The following is a 19,777-nucleotide window of genomic DNA, read 5'->3' as shown; positions in this document are numbered from 1 at the left end:
CCTCGTGCCTTCCGACCGTCCTCCTTTTCGTCCTGTCAAGCAGGAGGCAACGCACCATTGACTGCGCTGCTTGGCACCCCACGCAGGAGGGGAGGTCTGGAATTTGAGGAGCCCCGAGTCCCGAAAACAGGAAAGGGCCGAGGATCAAGGCTGGGCACAGCCCAGAGGCCCACGTTTACGACTGTAATAAAAGGATGAGGCAGAGATGAAAGCGGGGCTGAGCCAGGCGTGGCAAAGCAGAGAAAGAAAGGTGGGGGGTGAGGCAGGCAAAATAGGCTTGAAAGAGCAGAGAAGCTGACTAGGCAGATGATGAGGTGCATTTTAGCATTTTCCTTGCCAGCCCTGTGGATCTAAGCCAGGACAGGGCTGTGGCAGGCAGGAATGGCTCCAGAAACCCACCTTGGGAAGCAGGAATTGCCCACTTGAGAGGCTTCTCATCCTGATCTGGACAAGCATCGAGAACTGAACCCACTGTGCAATGCCTCAGGAAGAACGCGTTTCCCAGCCCATTTCTGGGTCACAGACACCAGCACGCTCTGTGTCAGGGCTGCGACCCTCTCTGCTTCCCCTGGGTACGCCGACCTTTACAAACACTGCCTGCCACTTCTGTCTGCAGCAGGAAAACACAACCCTCCAGTAAAGCAGAGGCCCGACTAGCTGGGTCTGGTCTGTTTTAACTTGCCTGGAGCAGCCGCAAAGGGGTCAGACAAAGCCGACCCCCGCAGCACGTGTATCTGCACACATTCACACCCGATTCAAGGCACACTCTTGTTTACCAGCCCAGCCAAGCAGACACTTTCCAGGAGAACAGCAAGAAATTACAAGGCTTGCCTTCCAGCTATTCATTACAAACCAAAGCCTCCCATACGCCAGCTCCCAGCTTGCCTGACCTCTCCCCGGCTCGCGCTCGCCTCGAGGCTTTCTCCTAATCTTTGAAGAATCCCAGGGAGCGGAGCAGGACCGGGCAGCCTGGCAGGGAGGGAGAGCTCCGCTGCAGGAAACCTCACCGTCAGCCTCCTCATTTCTCATCACAGCGAAATTAAAAATAAGCAGTGATACCCAGGGAGAAATTACCCTGGAAATCTTGCATGCATTTTTTAGAAGCGGAGCAATTATCTTTTCATCAGTTGTTACCCAGAGCTGTCCTAGGGGGAAGGCTGAGGCTGAATTTTAACACCTGAATTCTCCTTAGCTGGTTCAGGTCCAGGCAGAGCAAGCAGAGCCTCTGGGGAGATTAAGCAGTTGAAGCACAAGGGTCATTTGTGCAAGATGCAAAGGACAGTCAGAAATAACCTCCGTGGAAATCACAAAAGGTGCCACCATGATGAATGATCTGCTCAGAGCCTCCTCCTTCACCAGGAGTCTTCGATTCTCAGTGCTCATAGCCTGGCATAGCTGCCAGGCACGGCAGGTCTTTTGGGAATCAAATGCTTCAAGTGCAATGCCACCTATTCACTGCAGACCTGGAAAACTGATTGTAAGCAGTACTGGTTCATGACATAAGTAAACATAACGTAGAATTAAAATTCACGTCACCCGTGATTTACCTCAAGTGATGTTCTGCGTGTCTTTTCTCTTACAGCAACCAGCACTAGCAGTAACAAAGCAGAAAAAAGGATCAGCCTTGGCTGCTCTGGATACCAAAGAACTTGGTAACTGATTTAGTATGGCTGCTTGGAAGGGAGGGGATGGGTTTGCTCTCGCTGCTGGAGCAGACAGATCCCCACCTGATTAACAACTGAGTGTTCCCTTCCCGCTCACCTGAGCGGCTCCTGCGCAGCCGCTAGAGCCAGGAATCCTGTGGGAGCCGGCAGAAAGCACGGAGAGGTCGAGAAGGGCCAAGCAAAGGCAAAAAAAAAAAAAAAAAGAAAATTCCCCCCTCATCAGGAGGGAAAAAAAAAAAAGGCTCCTGGTCTGGGTCAGGGGAACTGCAAGTTTGAAAGAAACAGAACAGATTTCACAAGCAAAGCTATTTCAAACAATAAAGAGGAAAATATATTGGGAGAGAAGATCCACACAGCTGGGCTCAGCGCCAGCTCTCAGCACCGCATGCTCTCACACCCGCACCTTTCCAGCTTTTCCCAGGGAAGCATCACAAACAGGCACCCTGCTTCCACTAGACGGTCACGTTAAAACACAGCAGCACTGACTAGGATCCATAAGCAAAAGGGGCACCACAAGCCATTTCACGCCGGGGAACTAGAATTTTGAAGCCTGTAAGTGAACAGAGATCTTGATCTGCTTTTGGAGGATTTTAGGTAATTGTAGATTGTAGAGGATTCTACATAGGAGAGGAGACTGTCGCCTCAGCTGGTGAAAGCAAAAAGGATTTCTGCTCAGCCTGCTTAACATGCTTTATTTTTAATACTGCTTTTGCTCCAAGAGCCAGAAAACAATTTGGAGAAAGAACGTCTTTGTTAGAGATTTTACGCCCTAGTCCTTTACTTAAGGTGCAAAACCTCCCAATAAATGTCGCCGTGCCTCCTACCCCTTTCCCACAGTGGCACCCCAGCACAATGAAGAACTAGAAGTCCTTACAGGAAAAGATTTTGGAAAAAAAAACAAACACTAAAGACTTTGTACAGAAGTCCTGAAATCTTCACAAGTTTTTGGAACGCTCTGTGAGAAACGCGTGCCAGGCAGCTAAAGCACCGTGTGGCCCCGAGGCAAATGGAAGCTGTGCATTCGCTATAAACATGTGTACAGAAAGGATGCAGAAGACATCTCCACCGAAGGGAAGTAAAGGAAGAGAGACCCATCGCAAGTCTCCCTCTGTGTACAGTGAGAATGAACGGGATGCCTTGGGGGAAAACGTTGGCAGCAGTGATATCATCCAGAGGCAAGTAAGAGATCTCACAGCAACTGAAACAAGGGTGCAAAAGGAAGAAGGTGAGAAGTTTTTAGTTGAAAATTCTCTCTCAGATGACCATAACCCCTATCCCACCCCAGTCCTGGGGTAAGCAGCCGCTAGAAAAGCTTCATTCCACAGTAACCACGAGCTCTCTTCCGGGGATTTCATAAGTTCTCTCATTAAGAAGGATATTTTAATTAACTAAGCCAGGGAATAAACATCAGATTCACGTGTGCTGAAGGCTTTTGCTGGGAGCAGGGAGGCAAGCTCAGCCCGTCGGCCTGCAAGGCTTTCCTTCCAGCTGCCTTTCAAAGAGGCTTCCTGAAGACCTCCGCCAGCAGCTCCCATTACTATTTCAACTCAGTGAAAACAAACAGGAGGCTAGAAACAAGCGTAAGAAGATTTCAGAGCGCTGTGAGGCACGAGGTACCATGCCCTGCTGTACTACGTCCAACAGCGCTCCTTTAGCGTTAGGCCAGGCAGCATTTCCACCCACTGAACCCAGCCCAGAACTTCATATTCATTACCAAGAAAACCGCTCACACGAGAGGGACCGACTTGCTCCTGCAAGCCAGGCCTCATACCCAGAGCCCGAAAGCATCCTGCACGGCTAACTTCTGCGCGGAGCAGGTCCCCAGGGGCCAAGTTCGCAGTGCAAGAGGGAGAGGAAGTAGGCTTATGCCCTGGAAATCCACCACAGGAAAAAAAAAACACACACCTCCTTCTGAGGCACTTCTCGTGCTGACAGAACAGCAGCCCGCTGGCCGAGGGCTGAAGCGCCCAGCGTGCCCTGTGCCAAGCGACACCTCGGCTTCGGAGCTCAAGGAGCCTGGCACGCGTAAGGTAACCGGCCCGACAGCAGCCAGAAAAAAATGCTAGCTTTGGCAGGTCCCACTGTAATACAAAACTCAAAAAGGAGACTTCTCAAGGCACCCAGTAAGCTCTCAGCCTGTTCCCTCGCCTAGACACGGCCCTTAGACTGCAGAAGGCACCATCACGCTGGCCCAGGAGCTCCCCTCAGTCCTCCTCATTTCCTATCCATCTTCCTAAGTTACCAACGACTGCGACTTCTTGTTTGGTTTCAAATACTCTAAAGGGAACTAGATTTTAAGCGGTTAGCAGTCCAGATCTCTCTGCTCGGTGACAGAGGTGAGGGGACGCGGGTGTTTCGTGCTGGTGACCAGGGCGGAGGGGAGGCTGCGCAGCCCCTGTGCAGCCGCTGCGCTGCCAGACCTGGCTCACCCCTTCCGCGGGGGCTTTCAGCCATAAAGCCTGTTCCTGCTGAAATGAGAATTAAATACCTTTAGCGGTGTAAATCAAAACTCTGCTGTTCTCCAGCGTCCCGGGGCCGGAGGGAGCTGGGGCCGCTGCCCAGCCACCTTCCCACCGCAGCAATTAACCCCGGGCAAGCGCTGGCACGAAGCTCCCGCTCTCGCATGACGGCGAGCGTTCCTCTCCCCGGAGTTTATCATAAAGCACCAGCTATCCACAGACATCTCTGGGAAGGGCTGGCCTGGGTTCACCTTCACGCAAGGAAGATGTCAGGCCCTGGCAGGGAGCCAGCCATTCATGGTTCTTTAAACCTCCTGAGTTTTGTCAGCTCTGACTCAAGTGACCTACTTGGGGAAAAAAAGTTAAAAAAAAAAAAGTCCATCACACCCTTTCCTCCCTTCCACCCACTGTGGCGCTTAATCACAGCGAGATCACAGGGGACAGTTTCCAGTGACGGTGAGTCACGGCCTCTCGTCCCTCTGCTCGGTGAGCACAGCACAATGCACAATGGTGTCCCCCCGGCGCGCGGCACCCCGCAGTCCTTCCACCCCCTGAAGCCAACCCCGTGCTCCGTCGTGGTGCCACAGAGCTGTGGGACGCAGCAGGCAAAGCCATGCAGTCACCCAATCACTCATCCTAAGCATAATAAAGTTTTAAGCATAAAGTCAGGATTAAAAGTAAGGAAAAAAAAAAAGCCTATTCATGTTCCCTGCCCCAACAGCTCCTAAAATCCATTCGACTTCCCTCCTTGGAGCTGCTTGCCTTATTTCTGCCTCCCAAATTCAGGTCTTACAAGGGAACCCTCGGTGATTTTTACTCCTCTCCCGGCTTTTCACCCTACCAACTCTTTAAAGACAAAGCTCCCCTTCCCAGGAAGGCAGGCACAGACGCGGCAGCAGGAGCAGCTCAGATCCAGCCCCCAGCAGATCAGCGGCCGCAATCTCTTCCCGTGCCAGGGCAGGAGCTCTGATCTCCCTTGCCGATGAAGCTGTTAAGATTAGGCCACTGCTGGCACTAAGATGACATGATGCAAGTATTTAATATACTCCCGCCAGCTGGGAGGCCAGCCTGAGTGTTTTTTGCTGGTTTTTGGTTGTTTTCAAAAGAAAATCTTATCTGCTGGCTGTGAATTACATCCCTCCCTCTCTCCTTCCCATAGGATTTTAACATCCCTGTGAGGAGAGCAAACTCCTGGGCAGCAAGAGCAAAGACCAACAGGCTTCTTCATTAACTGCCCCTCTCCCCATTGCCACAGCTTTGCCAACTGCTGGAGAAACTCAAATCCAGCTGGTAATTAAGCAGTTATGGCTCAGGAGGGACGACGACAGCAGGGAAGCACCACAGCGATGGGATGAGGTTGACACCACAGCCTCCTGTGCCAGCCCCTGCTGAAGGACTCTGCCATCAGCACGCTGGGCACCAGCAATTCCCCAGAAGGACAAAAGCTGTTCGTGGCCATCAGTATCCTAAATTAAATCTTAATTGATCCGAGAGCTCCCTAGAGGGTCACGCGGAGCAAGGAGAGGCCTTGTTAGGCAGCCAAAAAAAAAAAAGAGCCCTGCACTCAGACATGCCTCTGAGGGCATTACTTGCATCTTTCACAGGTATCCAAGGAATTTGCAGAGCCTGGCTGCCAGGTCCACCAGCCCGCTCCAGCACTCACCCTGCAGACCCCACTGGGTCCCAAAAAATCCTCTTTATCCTCCTCCCTTTCAACCAGCCTCAACTTCAAAAGGAGGAAATTAGCGATTTTGTAACGTTTCGTCTTGTTTCTATTGTCTGACCCACCAAAACAAAGGAGGGAAAAGCAAAGAACTGACTCTCACCAGGAGCATAACCGATTATTAAAGCAATTACATACAATAAGGGCACGTATTAAGAGGAAGCCACTAAAAATGGGCTGATACTTCAGTTTGTGCTCCCGTTCCAACGAGCTGGGCAAGCACTTACTTTACAGAAGCAGGAGGGATGCTGAGCAATCTGTAAGCCCAGAGGAACTCCCCACCGGATGAGACAAACTGCGACCAGCACCATGCAAGCCGTGCCACCAACCCTGCAGGAGCAGTGGTGCAATCCTGCCCCTCAGGGTACAGTGAGCAAATACAGGGGGCTTGGGAGCCAAGGTAAGCTTACAGCAGCTCAGTTTCAGCAGAAGTGCACCCCCCCCAAATTATTCCAGGCTCTGACTCCCACCAGCACAGCTCTAAAGGCTGCAAACCCACAGATGAGCCAGAATCAGCAGCTTGCAAGTGGCTGGCATGGCTGGATTAGCTGTGGCCTGAAGGCAGAAAATTGACAGTGAGTGACAAGGAGGAGGAGAAGCTCTCCAGGGAAGCTGGTCTTTGAGAATCCCTTTCCTGAGAGCGGCGAGCAACCAGAAAGCCACATGGGAGGCTGCAAGCAATCCTCCCACCAGCACAGCCCTGCCAGCAGGGAGGTTTCTGAGAGACAGCAGATGCCACCTACGTTGGCTGACGGGACCAGCACACTGTGTGCAGCCCGAGAAGGCTTTGCCCACACAGCACTGTGCGACGCACGCTGTGCCCCGGGCAGTCGGGGACATTTTGGTGGTGCTGCGTATAGCACAGCTCTGGGTGGTTGGCATGCATGGGAGAGAACAGATCCGGGAGGGTGCTGAGAGGCTCGGAGCAGGTGCTGTGGCAGAGCAGGGAGCAGATCAGAGACAACCCTGGGGACTTTGAGTCCGCCTCCCCCCGTATCATCCCCCAAACGGAGGTGCTGGGGGCAGAGACGAGGCAGCACAGCACCACAAAGGAAGGGGCGTCCCACACCCCTCCTGCACCGAGGACACAGCAGTTCCCCGTCCATCAGCCAGAGCAACGGTCTCGTATCAGGAAGCAGAGCCACGTCCTGCAGCCCCTCAGGCCTCTGGTTTACACCACTTTCCTCTTCCTGCAGCTTCAGATGGGACATCTTTCCTGCTGCTCTCCCTAAGCCGAGGAGGGTCTGAGAGAACAGCCTGCTGCCAGAGGAATGGGTCTGAGGCTGAATAGGAGCAGCAGAGGAGGCGGTGTGGGCTGGCAGTCATCGCTATTACAATGTTAATTCCCTTTGACTTGCCAACATTAGAGACCGAGAATCCATTGTCATTCTCTGTCTTTTACAGGAAGATCTTCAGCACGGGCTAACCGTCTTCAAAGAGCTTTGAATACACCAGTTAAAGTTTTACAGCACACCCTTAAATTCCTCAGGGCTGTATTTTTGTGTTCCAAAAATTGCACCCCTTCAGGAGTCAGGTATTCCCCCTTTAGGGGAATGGCACCTGTGTGGCATGGGAGATTTTCATGACCCAACTTTTAGGAAAGAGCTAAACAGTAACAGCAAATAGCACAGATGGCAGTTAATACTACGAACAGACAGATGAAGTTTTTCCCTTCCAAGTTTTAACAGAAAACGTCATTAAATGAGGAGGTCTCATCTCACCCTCCCAGCAAAGGCCGCTAAAGGACTTTAGAAGCCCAGAAGGACAGGTCCTCGCCAGCACAGCCTCCAACATAACCAAGCAGGACTTGAGTTACCTGTCCAAGGTCCAGAGTGACGTTGACCTGGTTGAACTCCAGCCCCCGGGAGAGCGGGGGGCTCTGCCACCAGCGCTCTGTCCCATCGATGGCGTTCGTTATGGGGTGCGCCTTGTTGCTGTTCGCCGAGGAGCAGATGTCGCAGTACTGGCCCTGTTGGAAAGCACCAAGACAGCATTTAACTGTAGCCAGGAAAACACGACTCAAAGCAGGCAGGTACCAGAACACTTCAGAAAATAAACAATGCAAGCCTGATGGTGTGAATCAATACATCAACTTTTTTTTTTCTGCACCCATTTAGAGACTGAAAAAGGAACAAGAAAAAGCTGTAAAAACCCACATTGACCCAATGTAAATTCTGGACTGCTCTAAGAGGTACCCCTTCCATATTTCAGGTATTTTTCACCGTGCATTGGCCGAGGGACCCAATACAAGGAAGCAGTTGCCAGCTGCAGAGCACCCAGCAGCAGCCTGAGCTCCAGGGCCACCAGCCCACGGCTCCTCTGCCGAGGCTGCCACTCACAGCCCTGTCAATACCCAGAGATCCTGACCTGGACCATTCAGACATCCCTACGGACCCAGGCTGCCAGTTCTTCTGTCCAACTCTGCAATCTGTTTCTTGTCAACCCATTCATTTCACAAGTATAGTCCTTTCAGCTACGTTTTCAAGCTTAATGGTGTAGCAGCCAAGTCCCTTTTGCTGGTGATGCTTCCATGCAAGGCCCGAAAGGGACAGCCCCTGCTGTCACTTGGCCAGGGACCTCATTGCAATCACTCTCATGAAGTCTTTTCTGTCTTGCTTTTGTGGTGCAAGCGTCTCTGTCAGCTCCCTGGACACGCTGCCAGAAAAAAACAGCTCTGCAACTTTAACAGCACCTCCTGAGCAGGATCAGACAGAGACCTGAGCTGTTAAGGGCAACTCTTTCTTTCCTATTTAAGGCACAAATGAATCTGACCCACTCTCAAGGAAACCTGCAAGCAGCCCTGAAATTAGCAAGGAACTTGTTTTGTGGAGCCTCTGTTCTGTCACTCGACTTGCTGCCACAGAGCCTGAAAGGGAACTCTGTTGCAGGCAATTTGCCTTTAAAAGGTGCAGTTATTCCCAGGCAAACAAGCTGCCCTTGCCTGTCCCAGCTGCAGCCAGCTTTAATATTACACCAGGTACACGATTTCAAGACAGGCAGTCTCCTTCCTGCTTACTCCATGTGCACCCCTAGGAGGGCTGAGGCAAGGCACAGCTACCCCAGAGATTTTCCAGATGCCCCAAACTTCGGGAGAATTGCGATGCAAAGGAAACTGAGAATTCCCTGCATTCTCCCCCACAGCCATGTTATTTGCAGGCAATTATGCAATGCAAACTGTGCCAGACAAGCACACCTTTTAATTAACTCCTCCAGGAAGGTGAAAACAGCAGATGGGTAAGCACCAGGACAAAGAACAGGGCAGCTGAAACCACCCTGATGCCAGGCAGGGAGCTCCTGCTGCGCGGAGAGGTCAGGACATGTCCCGCTGGAACGCGCACCGAGCAAGGAGGGCGAGCAGACCAGATAAAACTGACCCACTCCTGAGCACAAACCTCAAGGGGAACCGGTGCAACAGGTTGTGTGGAAACTTCTGCACGATGCACACCGAGACAGGGGGGAGAAGCGAGGAAAGGTTACAAAACGGGGAAAAACAACAAAAAACAAAGTGCTTTCAGACTTCAAATTCTTGCTACGGATGCAAAAACCATTTCGAACCAAATGTTCGCGTTGACGGGTGGCAGCCAATTCAAGCCTAATAAGAGGGGACTAAAAATTAGGCTCAGCTGCTATACATTTGTAATGCTGATGTTATCCCTGGGCACCGCTGAGCAGCCTGCATGTGTTAGCTGCCAGTGGGCTGGTAACACGTCAACAGCTGAGCTAAGCTTGCTGTTAAAAGTATCACGGCCCCCCCATGCACCAGTTGCTCGTTAGTTGTTTCATTAGAGCTGGACCTAGATCTGGTGAGAATCGTTTCCAGCTATTTGTGCTTTAAAGTGACTCGTGCTCCTGTGCAGCATGCCAGGTCTCTATGGGAAAAGGGAAGCTCTGACATCAGAGGAGGATTTTAATTAAAAAGCAGCTGTGAGCCACTGGGTAAGGGGAGCCAGCAGGTTACCAGAGCAGGAGAGGCGTGGATATCGCCAGGGTATGCCACAGAAAGAACTTCAGCAATGCAGGGAAGATGCAAGGCAGCTTCGAGAACACAAAACGGCCGCTATCAGAGCAAACTGCAAGGGAGGGAGATAAGGAGGAGATCTGTTATTATAATGGTGAGCAGCTTCCAGAGACCTGCAAGGCCTGCTCACATCAATAGGAGCTCTGAAGTTCCCCCTAAGCATAAAGCCTAGCCCGGCACCCCGCTGGCACGGCTCGCCTCGGGGAAAGCAGATGGCTTTGTCCTGGTTTATCTGGCCTTGCCATGACCCAACCTCTGCTCTCCTCATCTAATTTATTGGAAAACCGCAGGGAGCGTGACCCAGCCCGGGCAGTTTGGGGTGAGGTAAGCGGGGCTGGAAACGGGGAGCAAAAAGTAGTATTGCAGACGAGGCAAGGAGGTGTGCCACGAGCCCTTAGCGGGGCTGTCCTCCCAGACCAACCAGCTGCTCACCCAGAGCTCGGCAGGTCTTGTCTCACCAGGTGTCTTCTGCAGGCTGCAGCAGCTCGCCCTCAGAATTACTCCATTTCAGCTGCAGTTAAGCCCCCAAAGCTCAGTACCTTCACACACGTAACCACAGGAGAGAGGCGTACAGCACCAGCCGGCCTGCTGCAGCCAACCAACCAACCCACGGCGACCCCGCACTGGGCCGGCTCTCCCCGCCGTGCACTGTGACACGGCACAGGACAAAGAAACCCTGGTCATTGATGAGCACAGGACAGCAAGAGAGAATGCCACAACATTCAGGTATCAAACAGACTCAGCCCTCCTCTGTTACACCTGGACAAGACCTCCCATAAGCATCAACGCTGCTCAGGTGCGACGCAACACGCAAAGGAGCGCTTTGTGGCAGCAGGGCTTAGGCGAGGGCAGGTTTCAAATGAAAGCGAGAGAGGCGGTGATACGAAATCAGTACGGTTTGTTGCACGTTTTTAAATTCTATGGTAATTGCCTCAATTAATGCCAGTAACTTCCCTTATTGTTGTACTGCTAATCTCCTGAAATCAAGCAATCATCTGCAGCCCTGCCTTGCAGCGCGCAGCCCCTGCTGGCTTTGGCACGGCTCCGGAATAGCCCCCGGGCAGCTGGGTGGGATGGGGAACCTGAGCACCCCGCTGTGCCTCTGCCCCTGCCTGGGGAGACAGACAGCTTACAGGCATCTTCGGTAAAGCCCGATCAGAAAAATAAACCTGTAATCTCCCTTTTGTCTCAGCTCCAACAGATGGCTCAAAGGCACTTCTCGTTAAGGTGGGCCTGCCCCCGCTGATTAGCGAGGGGAAGGAGGGAAGCAAACCTTCATGCGAGTCCCTTTCAGCGCACCTCAGCATCGCCTCGCCTCACATCCTTACAGGCTGAAAAGCCTCCCGCGGTCAGAAATGCTGTCTTCTGCCAAAGAGCCCTCAATAAAGCAAAGGAAACTCCTTGAAAAGGTTTAGAGCCTTCCCACAAGCTGTGCCAAAAACACTGCAAGTGTCTTTAGGGCAGCATTATCTTAGCAAGCTCAATGATTATCGCCATTTTAACAATATCATGTTTTAAAGTGCATAAATTCCCTTTCCTAAAAGTCTACTACGATATCCAATGGAAACAGGCAGAAAACAGAAGTGACTGAACTCACTGACTGGATGGCTGTGTTAATGCTTTCCCTAGGTCTTCCACCAAGCAAACTTCCCTTCACCGCCACAGCAGGAGGAAATCCCTTGGAAGGTCCCAAGAAGCATTCTTTCAGAATTCCCGATGAAAAGTCCCTTTACACCACAGCACAGAGCAGGTGAATGGGTAAGGGAAGGCACTCCGGTGGGACACGTAAATACCAAGGACGTGTGTGTGGAGTTCATTATTGTCACTGCAGTCTGCCTAAATTGAACACTTCCCTCCCACCCCCCCCCTTTGCTTTAGTCACCGGGTGGTGCCAAAACCCCTAAAGGGGATGAATTGGGAACTCTGACCTCTGCTCCGAGCCTCCTGCTTCCTCCCCTCCCTTTTAGGTGCTGCCTGTGGTCACGGGAAGGAGCCGCTACAAAAGGGTTTTTCTAAAGCTTTCGGACCAACCAAAGACCGCACCGCTGGCCTTGGAAGCGGTGCTCAGATCAAAGGATCCTGTACCAGAGCTGTGCAGGGGACAGGAGGGGGTTGCAGTAAAATCTGCAGCCAAGGAGCCCCGTACGGCAGCTGGGGGAGGCCAGGAGGATTTGCACACCCTGCGGTACCAGGAAAGGGCTGAACTTGGAGGATGAGTTACAGCTGCCCCAAGGCTGGCACAGCCCGCGTGGTTTATTTTTGAGAACAGCCGTAGCACAGCGCGTGCTGCTAGGCTAGCAGTGGGGCCAGCACACAGGTGGACAGGAGAGCGATAAACGCAGACCCACACCTGCCAGCTTTTCTAAGCAGCTTTATCCTCCTACTTCTGCTTGGCAGGCTATTCACAGTTGTAACTGCATGTAGTAGCAGTTAATTCTTTACTTTTCCTTACTTTTTTCTACGTGAAAACTAACGTGCATCACTGTAGGCACAGTGACTTCAGAGAGCTCCCAGGGGTCTCCCCCAGTACTGCTACTTAAAGCAAAGCTTGCTCGAGTCGCACTGTTTTACAGTGCAGCAATGTGGAACAGATCCCTTTAAAAAGTGGCAACGCTCAGAGGAAACTCTAGCAGCTTTTTGCCCTGCAGTAACATCCTCAACAATTTCTATGACAAACGGGGCAAAATTCCACGTCGTAAACACAAAAGCCAGAAAATTCCTCGTACGGCACTGACTCAGGAGAATGCGGCCAGAATGAGAAAAATGCTTCAGAAGCTCATCTTACAACAAAGCCAACCCCGAGGAAGGGCCAAGAAAGGCTCTGTCCCAGAAGCTGACGCTTCTCCCTTGCTCTTCATCCCTGCTGCATTCAAACCAGACAATCCCATTGCTCCGCTGCAACAGGTGACCTGGCAGCACCGGGAACCCCGCAAGCAACAAGCGGCATGCGCTGGTGGGCAGCAGCTGCCGGCTCTGCCGAGGGCTTCGTGCTGCAAGCGCATTTCGAGGCAGAGTTGCTTTTCCCTGCTCAGGCTGCCCCGAGGGGGGCAGCAGGTCCGGCGCTCCCGCAGCTAAACCTAGCGTTTTACAAGCCTGTTTACAATTCTTCTTCCTTCTTTTTAAGAGGGCCGGGGCCGTTAAACCGCACGGCAGTTTTTACCATCTGCATTCCTGGCTGCGAGCTCCCTCCGGGCTGCTTAAAATGGGACCCCTGAGCTAAGTCACCTGACGCTCGCCCGTAAAACGCTCCCTCTTCGCTCTGCCCTCTGCTCATCCTAATGCCCCACCGAACACGGGGGGAATTTCAGAGTTAAGCCCCCCGAAGCTAAATATTATCACGCATGTCGTAGCCGTTCTCCGGCTAGCAGAGGACTTCAGGGGCTGGCTCACCCAGGACCGTACGGGCCGTAAAGAACCAACCCCTGTAAAAATAAAGCCACGGGAACCCAGCAAACCGCGCTTCACGTGCAGGACTCCTGGGGAGCCCGGGAGAGCAGAGCACGTGTGCTGCGTGCCCTGGCTGCTCCGGGGGGCTTCCCACAGACCCCGGCTGCAGCACTGGGGCCAGGCTGGAAGGGGGATGCCTGGGAGCACCCCAACCTGCCCCTCACCCCCCTCCTGGGGTGCCCAAACCCCCCCCCCCCCAACAAGCCGGGGAACACCAGCTCCGCATCAACTCCAGCCACATGGGAAACCACCAGCGGGGGTTCTGGGGCTCTGCGCCCCCCACCCAACCTCCCCCCCTCCTCCGGCGCCCACAGCAGGGTGGCAGGGCTGGGACAAGGCAGCGAGGGCCAGGGGAGCACAAAGGGGGGGGGGGGCTCGGACACCTCTAGACCCCCCCCCCCCGACCCTCCCCAGGAGGGGGGGGGGTCCCGGGGTGCAGCTCCGCCACCCCACCCGCCTAGGAGCCTTCCCCCCCCCCCCCCGCCGCCCTACCTGGATGGTCTGGTTGGGGTCCCCCCCGGCCAGCGGCCCCCCGACCAGCTTGCAGTACAGATCCTCCACGGCTCGGCGGCTGCCGGCTCCCGCCGCCGCCTCCTCCCCGCAGGTGGCGGTGGCGGAGATGCGGGTGCCCTCGGCCAGGTTGAAGTAGGGCGGGTGCAGGCTGTGCCCGTTCACGTCGCCGGGGAAGGACGCTGCGGGGCTGGCGGCGGAGGGCACCACCAGCACCAGCAGCCCCAGTAACCCCCTCAGCGGTCCCCCCGGCCTCTCGCCGCCCCGCTCGGCCTCCCTCGCCATCTTCCCCGGAGGCAGCGGGGGCGGGCGGCGGCCTCCCCCGAGCCCCGGCCCCGGCACTGCGCCCCGCCGCGCCGCGCCCGCACTACTTCAGCCCCGGCAGGCGCCGCCTCCGGACCCCCCCACCCCCACCCCCGCCCTCGCCCCCCGGAGCCGGCCTCGCCCTGGGAACCCCCCCCCACCCCCTTTAGAAGCTTTGGAGAGGCCAAATGGGGTGAAGTGTTTTTTATTTTATTTTTTTTTTAAGGAACGAAAGGGATGGGATGTTCGCGGGGAACAATGTGGGCATTGTGTCCGCGGCGCTGCGCTGCCGTGGTCTCGCTCGCCGGTGTTTTTAGGGCGTTAATAAACTCCGTTAGCAGATAGGTTGGTTTATCTCCAGGAAAAGCCCTATTACTAATTAACAAAGCGTTAAAAGGTCCCACAGAGCCCAACTTGCTCTCCTCGAGGTACGCCGTCTGTTTTCATTAAACGGTGAAGATTTGCCTCTTCGTGGGGCGGAAAGGCTGGCAGCCCACAGAAGCCTTCACCTTCTCCCCTGGGGGAAAAGCAGCAGCAGAGCCACCCCAAAGCCTGCTCCCCCCTCTGCCACCCCAGTGCTGTCCCCCCACGGCACGATCTGTGAGGGCAGACGCACTGGTAGAAGGCATCTTAGGGGTAAGAAACTGAACCGAGCGCAGTTAGTTGTACACATCGCCAAAATAGTTATACACATCACCAAAATAGTCATACACATCACCAAAATACTTATACACATCACCAAACCCAACAAAAAGCTGCTTTGATTTCCCGCCATGTGCGGGCTTCTCTTCAATCCAAAAATCAAGCAATACTCTGTACGGATAAAACGGTGTGCCTGAACTGACCGATGCTCTTTCTCTACCCGAAGAAGATACAAAATAAATCAACTGAGATCAGGCCTGGACTCCAGACGTCGCAGCGCTGTGGTATTTGAACCCTGCAGAAAGCAACACAAGCTCGTAAGCGCACCCAGGTCCCCGCAAGCTGCTGCTGAGCATTTGCCCACTGCCTCTCATCATCGTCTCTACGTCTTTTTAGTGGCTGGTCCCCAGGAACCATCCTGCTCTGAAAAGTTACCGCCGCCTGTCCCCGGGCACGCACAGCAGGCGCTGCAGCAGGACACCAGGACTCAGCGCAGGGTGCTGCGGGGTGCCCGCTTCCACACGGCCAGCAAGCGCCAAGCGCAGCCACCAAACCCCCTTCAGCTCCACAGGCTTCCTAAAGGGCTTCCGGGCGTCTCTAACCCATTCCTGCTTGTCTGTCTCTTTGGAGGTTTTCCCACTGCTTTTCCCACTTAATGCCAGGTCTTACTACTTAGCAGATGAATATATAATTTAAAAGCTAAATAGAGCCCTTGAAAACAAATTCTTTTAAAAAGCACGGGCAGTCTTTGCCCTTTAAAGTCCAAATTAAGATGGGCAGCTTGCTCTGGGGAAAGTGGAACAACCACCTCTGAATATACTTGTGATCTGCAGTAATCGTTAACTACCGTGTTTATGGACAGGAAACCAATACGCCACAGAACTGGAATTAAAACTTCCTCAAACTTTATCGAATGCCATATTTCATTAGCTGCTTATACCCCATGGCATCTGCGAATACATAAAAGGAGTTAACAGGAAAGCAGGGCACAGATTAAGAAAATAGCTTTCTCCCACCCCCACAAGATTGTTACAAGGCAAAACACTGGGGCCAGTCTAATATCTGTAATCCCTCTAGTGGTAATGTTGCGGCACGTAATTAATCACCCCTCCAAAAGGCAATTAAGGAAAGCGAACAATCCATCCAGAGCGAAATCACAGTTAGCACGTGGGTTTTGCGGCACAGGCTCAGCAGCACCGTGCAGGAAAAACGACCCTTCTGCAGCCTGAGCGGGCCTCGAGTCGGCCGCAGAGCTACTCTGCAAAGGCAGCTCAGGGGCTGAACACGCCGTGGCCACCTGTACGGGGGGATCGGGAGTGCTCAGAGAAGCAAGGGAAATGCTTTAAAGAAAGAGGTTTCTGAGTGTTTGTCTTTTTCTTCCTAAATCACTAAAAGAAAGGGGCAGAGGGTTTATAACTTAGCCAAACAGCCAATTTTGAGGTTAACCAAAAAGTTGAGGTTCCAGGCTTGAACTCCCATCCCGATGCCAGCTCTGGTCAGCCACTCCCAGGAAAACAAGGCATGACGTATTTGTTAATCTGGCCCTGACACGAGTCCCCAGGCCACACGTCTCACCTGAGAGTCACCAGCAGCAACCATCGCAGGTGAAAACCCCCACAGGCAGACAAAGAAAACTCTGCTCCCAAAAAGACCTCCCTGATCTGCAACAGCTGGAAATCTGACTGAACACCAAAGCCTTTCTTCCATTTAGGAAGCTTTTTTAAAGCACTAAGTTCAACAGCTCTGGACATTTACTATTCACGTTATCTACTCCTATTCCCCTTTGAATTTTACTAATGTCTTGAGCCAAGCAATGGTGCTTCTTTGCTTGGCTTCATGAAGCTAGCAGCCGTAGTGATACACTTTCACGCTGGAGGTGCTGAAGCAGAAAAGACCTCTCCATTTAAATCCAATCCACCACCACTGACTGCAGAAAGAACTGAAAAAATCCAGCCTCTGGCAATCCTACTCAACTCTTCTCCAAAACTACATGTAGTGACATGACTGCTATCCTTCTGCAGCCACTAAAGGCATCTGAATTCCACTGAAGTTTTTAGTTTTGCCTTCCTAAAAATTGCAGGACCATGAAGAGCTTGCCGTCAGAAACCGCAAACCTGAAGAAATGACAGCAGGCTTTTTGGGAGGGTGGTGGGAAAGGAAGAGCTTCAGAGCGGTCTGAGAACAAATGTAAGGCTTGGGCTCCCCGAAGCTTACCTCAATTAGGGAACCCCATTTTTAAATCTGAACAAACATTCATCAAATTTCAATCACCAGCCTTCCTATCTACTTGTCCCCTTTTAAGTGCAGGGAAGTGTTCCACAGGTGGAAGCGAGGCCTACCTAGTAATTCAGTGGGAATACCAACAAGTTCTGTTCGCTGTGGATAAATTACCTGGTTTTGTATTGTCTATTACACTGAGAAAGCACAGATGCTCCTCACTCTGGGAAAACCAACGTGTGGCCAATGGAAGGAGAACTGTTGCCTTCCTGCACAGGGCTTCCTAGCAAGGTAACACTACGTACAGAGCTGTCAGTGCAAGCAGGGCCTGAGCCAAGAGAAATAACCGAGCATATGGTTTCTGTACCGTGCATTATGTGGGGTCAGGAACATGTTGTCTTAAGGCAGATTTAATTACTTTTCTACTACTCCGCTGCAAGCGGTGTGAAGGAATGTGTTTCCTGAGCTTTGCTCGGTGGTGACCTAACAACACTGTACCTACATCACCATTTTCATAAGCGTGTCATGTCCTGACACACGTGTGTCAAGATCAGCTACTAGATGCTGCGAATTAATTCCACATGAGCTGGAACTGAACCAACACAAGCCACCAGAGCAATCAATAGCCTCCAAGCACGTCTCCAGCTTCGTAATTTTACAGGCTGTACCTGAGAGGACTGTAAAACAACACAAAGCAGAAGACATAAGCAGGTTTCAAGTCCCTGTCTTCCAGTGAGCTCGCGTTGGGTTTGCTCAGCTCGCAGAGGCGTGGAAAGGAGCTCCCTCCCTATTCAGACAGCCCCTCCACGTATGCACACAGACAGTTGTGCAAACAGCCCCCAAACAGCGACTCAAAGTACATTTTCCCTGTTTGTTCTCCAAACTGACAGCTCAATTACAGCTTCTTAAACCCTCCTGCATCTTGGGGGATTGGGCACGGTTTGGATCTGCGCTGGGAAATGGCTGCAAAGCTTTGCGGAAGGCATGAGGAATTTGAGCAGGATCTGCCTCACTTTCTCAGCCTTGTTCTTAGGAATGCACAAAGCCAAAGGCCAGAAGGGATGAGCAGACCCCTCGCACTACTGTATCTGCCCCTCTACTGCAAGCCTTAATATTCTACACCGCAGTGTTATACCAAGCACCCTCTGCTTTGATTAAAATATTCCCGATGCTGGTTTTGCAATGTTAACAGACACACAGTTAAAACTGGACAAACCCAACCAAAGCAGACTGATACGGTGATGCAACAGGAAACAACTCTTGGAAAGGCAATCTCCTTTGTATCTTCTCAAAACTGAATTACATTATGTGAAAATGCAAAACCCTAAACCTCAGAAGCTCCAAAAAAGCAAGAGCAGAATTAAAAGACATCTAGAATTAATAGTTTTTTCCCCCTTTGTAAAATCGCTTTAAGGTATCTTATCTTTACTTCCTGTAGAGTGTTCCCACTTAAACATTCATTCAAATTTGAAAAAGACTATTTTGATTCATAGCTGGTCGATTCACCATGCCTGGGCAGCACCTTTTAGTTAAAAACAAACAAAAAAAAGGCACGCATCTGTGTTTTGTCTGCGGAGGACATTTGCACGAATAGATCAAGAGGTTTCATAATCTAGCAGGACATGTTACTCTACACCAGAGAATTCAATTCACTTTAAGGTCAGCCTGTACCTTCCCTGTAATCAACTGGTTCCAAAACCCTCCCAAAGCCAGAACAGGTGTTTCATTCATGCTGTCTGTCTACCTGGCAAGGGCCCAAATACTTTCTTTTAAAGCCCGACCTCCATATTACTCCGGCGCGCACTGGAAATGTATGCGTGTGCCAGCTGCTGGGCATGCTTTAGGCTTGGTCATCATTAGCTACGTGTTTTTCTTTGCACAAATCTAACAGGAACACAGCTGCTTTTTATGTTAATAACTAAATCACGCTTTAGATTTACGCCACACAGCTCTCCCTTCAGCCAGCATGGCCCTGAAGGGCCCTGCGGATTTAACGAGCTGACATGTCAGCAGGGATCAGCTCACCCACCAGAAAAGTGCAGCCACTTCTAGGGCGAGACACGGTAGCTGCTCAGCACTGCAGGAGAACGAAGACTCCTGGGTCAAATGGAAGCCCCAGAGGAAGCAGGGAGACGAGCGAATGTGCCTGGGGTGAAAACCAGCAATGATGGGAGCTAATGCAGCCCCTCGAGTGTGAACGAGCAGTGGGGCAAGCTGGAAACCCACAGACAGAAGAGGCTTGTAGGGCCTGTCCCAAAGGTGGGACGGATCCAGCGCTGCACGAGGGCGACTGACTCAAGGCTGACTCACAGAACAGGATTTCTCCTACCCTGTCGCTGTAACTTCTTGGAATACCAGGAAGTTCATTCTCCCACAGATTACTTCACCCGCACTTGCTTCTGTACCCCGTGGCTATGTGCAGGAATATTCTTCAGGCACGGGGTCGTGACAGACCCTTGCTGCCCTCTGGAAAGATCAGATCACATCCCGTTTTTCAAAATCTAGGTGGCGATTATCAGGTGCAAGGTTCTTCGGGGATCTCAGAAAGAATAGTTGGCACTTCTAATGCATATCCACGCTTTTTTTTTTTTTTTTTTTTTTTGCTGGAGTGGGAGGAATAATTCATGCCAACAAGGATTGCTTGGGCGAAATCATCCACTGCATTTCCATTCAAGGGGTTTCTTTTCTCCTTGCCGTTGTTGAGAGCTCGTGCTAATGTCACAAATAACTCTGAAAACAATAGGTCCTGGAGCAAGTTAGTAGCTAGCATAGCAAAAGGAAGATCTCATCCAGA

General features: G+C 52.2%; 1 protein-coding gene across 4 annotated transcripts in view; it reads right to left on the bottom strand.

Annotated features, from left to right (window-relative positions):
• Positions 1–14,168, bottom strand: part of LAMA5 (laminin subunit alpha 5) — a 93,882-nt gene extending 79,714 nt beyond the window's left edge. For all 4 annotated transcript variants that reach the window (XM_083801477.1, XM_083801478.1, XM_083801479.1 and 1 more), the window contains exons 1-2: positions 13,804–14,168; positions 7,663–7,815 (exon numbers count right to left, since the gene is read on the bottom strand). In XM_083801477.1, coding sequence (XP_083657603.1) covers positions 7,663–7,815; positions 13,804–14,106 — 456 coding nt within the window. In that variant the 5' untranslated portion in view covers positions 14,107–14,168. The remainder of the gene's footprint in view (positions 1–7,662; positions 7,816–13,803) is intronic.
• Positions 14,169–19,777: the final 5,609 nt, after the last annotated feature.

Source organism: Anser anser, assembly GCF_964211835.1.
Source record: "Anser anser genome assembly, chromosome: 16".
Classification (NCBI taxonomy): domain Eukaryota; kingdom Metazoa; phylum Chordata; class Aves; order Anseriformes; family Anatidae; genus Anser; species Anser anser.
The sequence above is the reverse complement of the archived record's forward strand: the minus strand, read 5'-3'. Positions and strand labels throughout refer to the sequence as shown.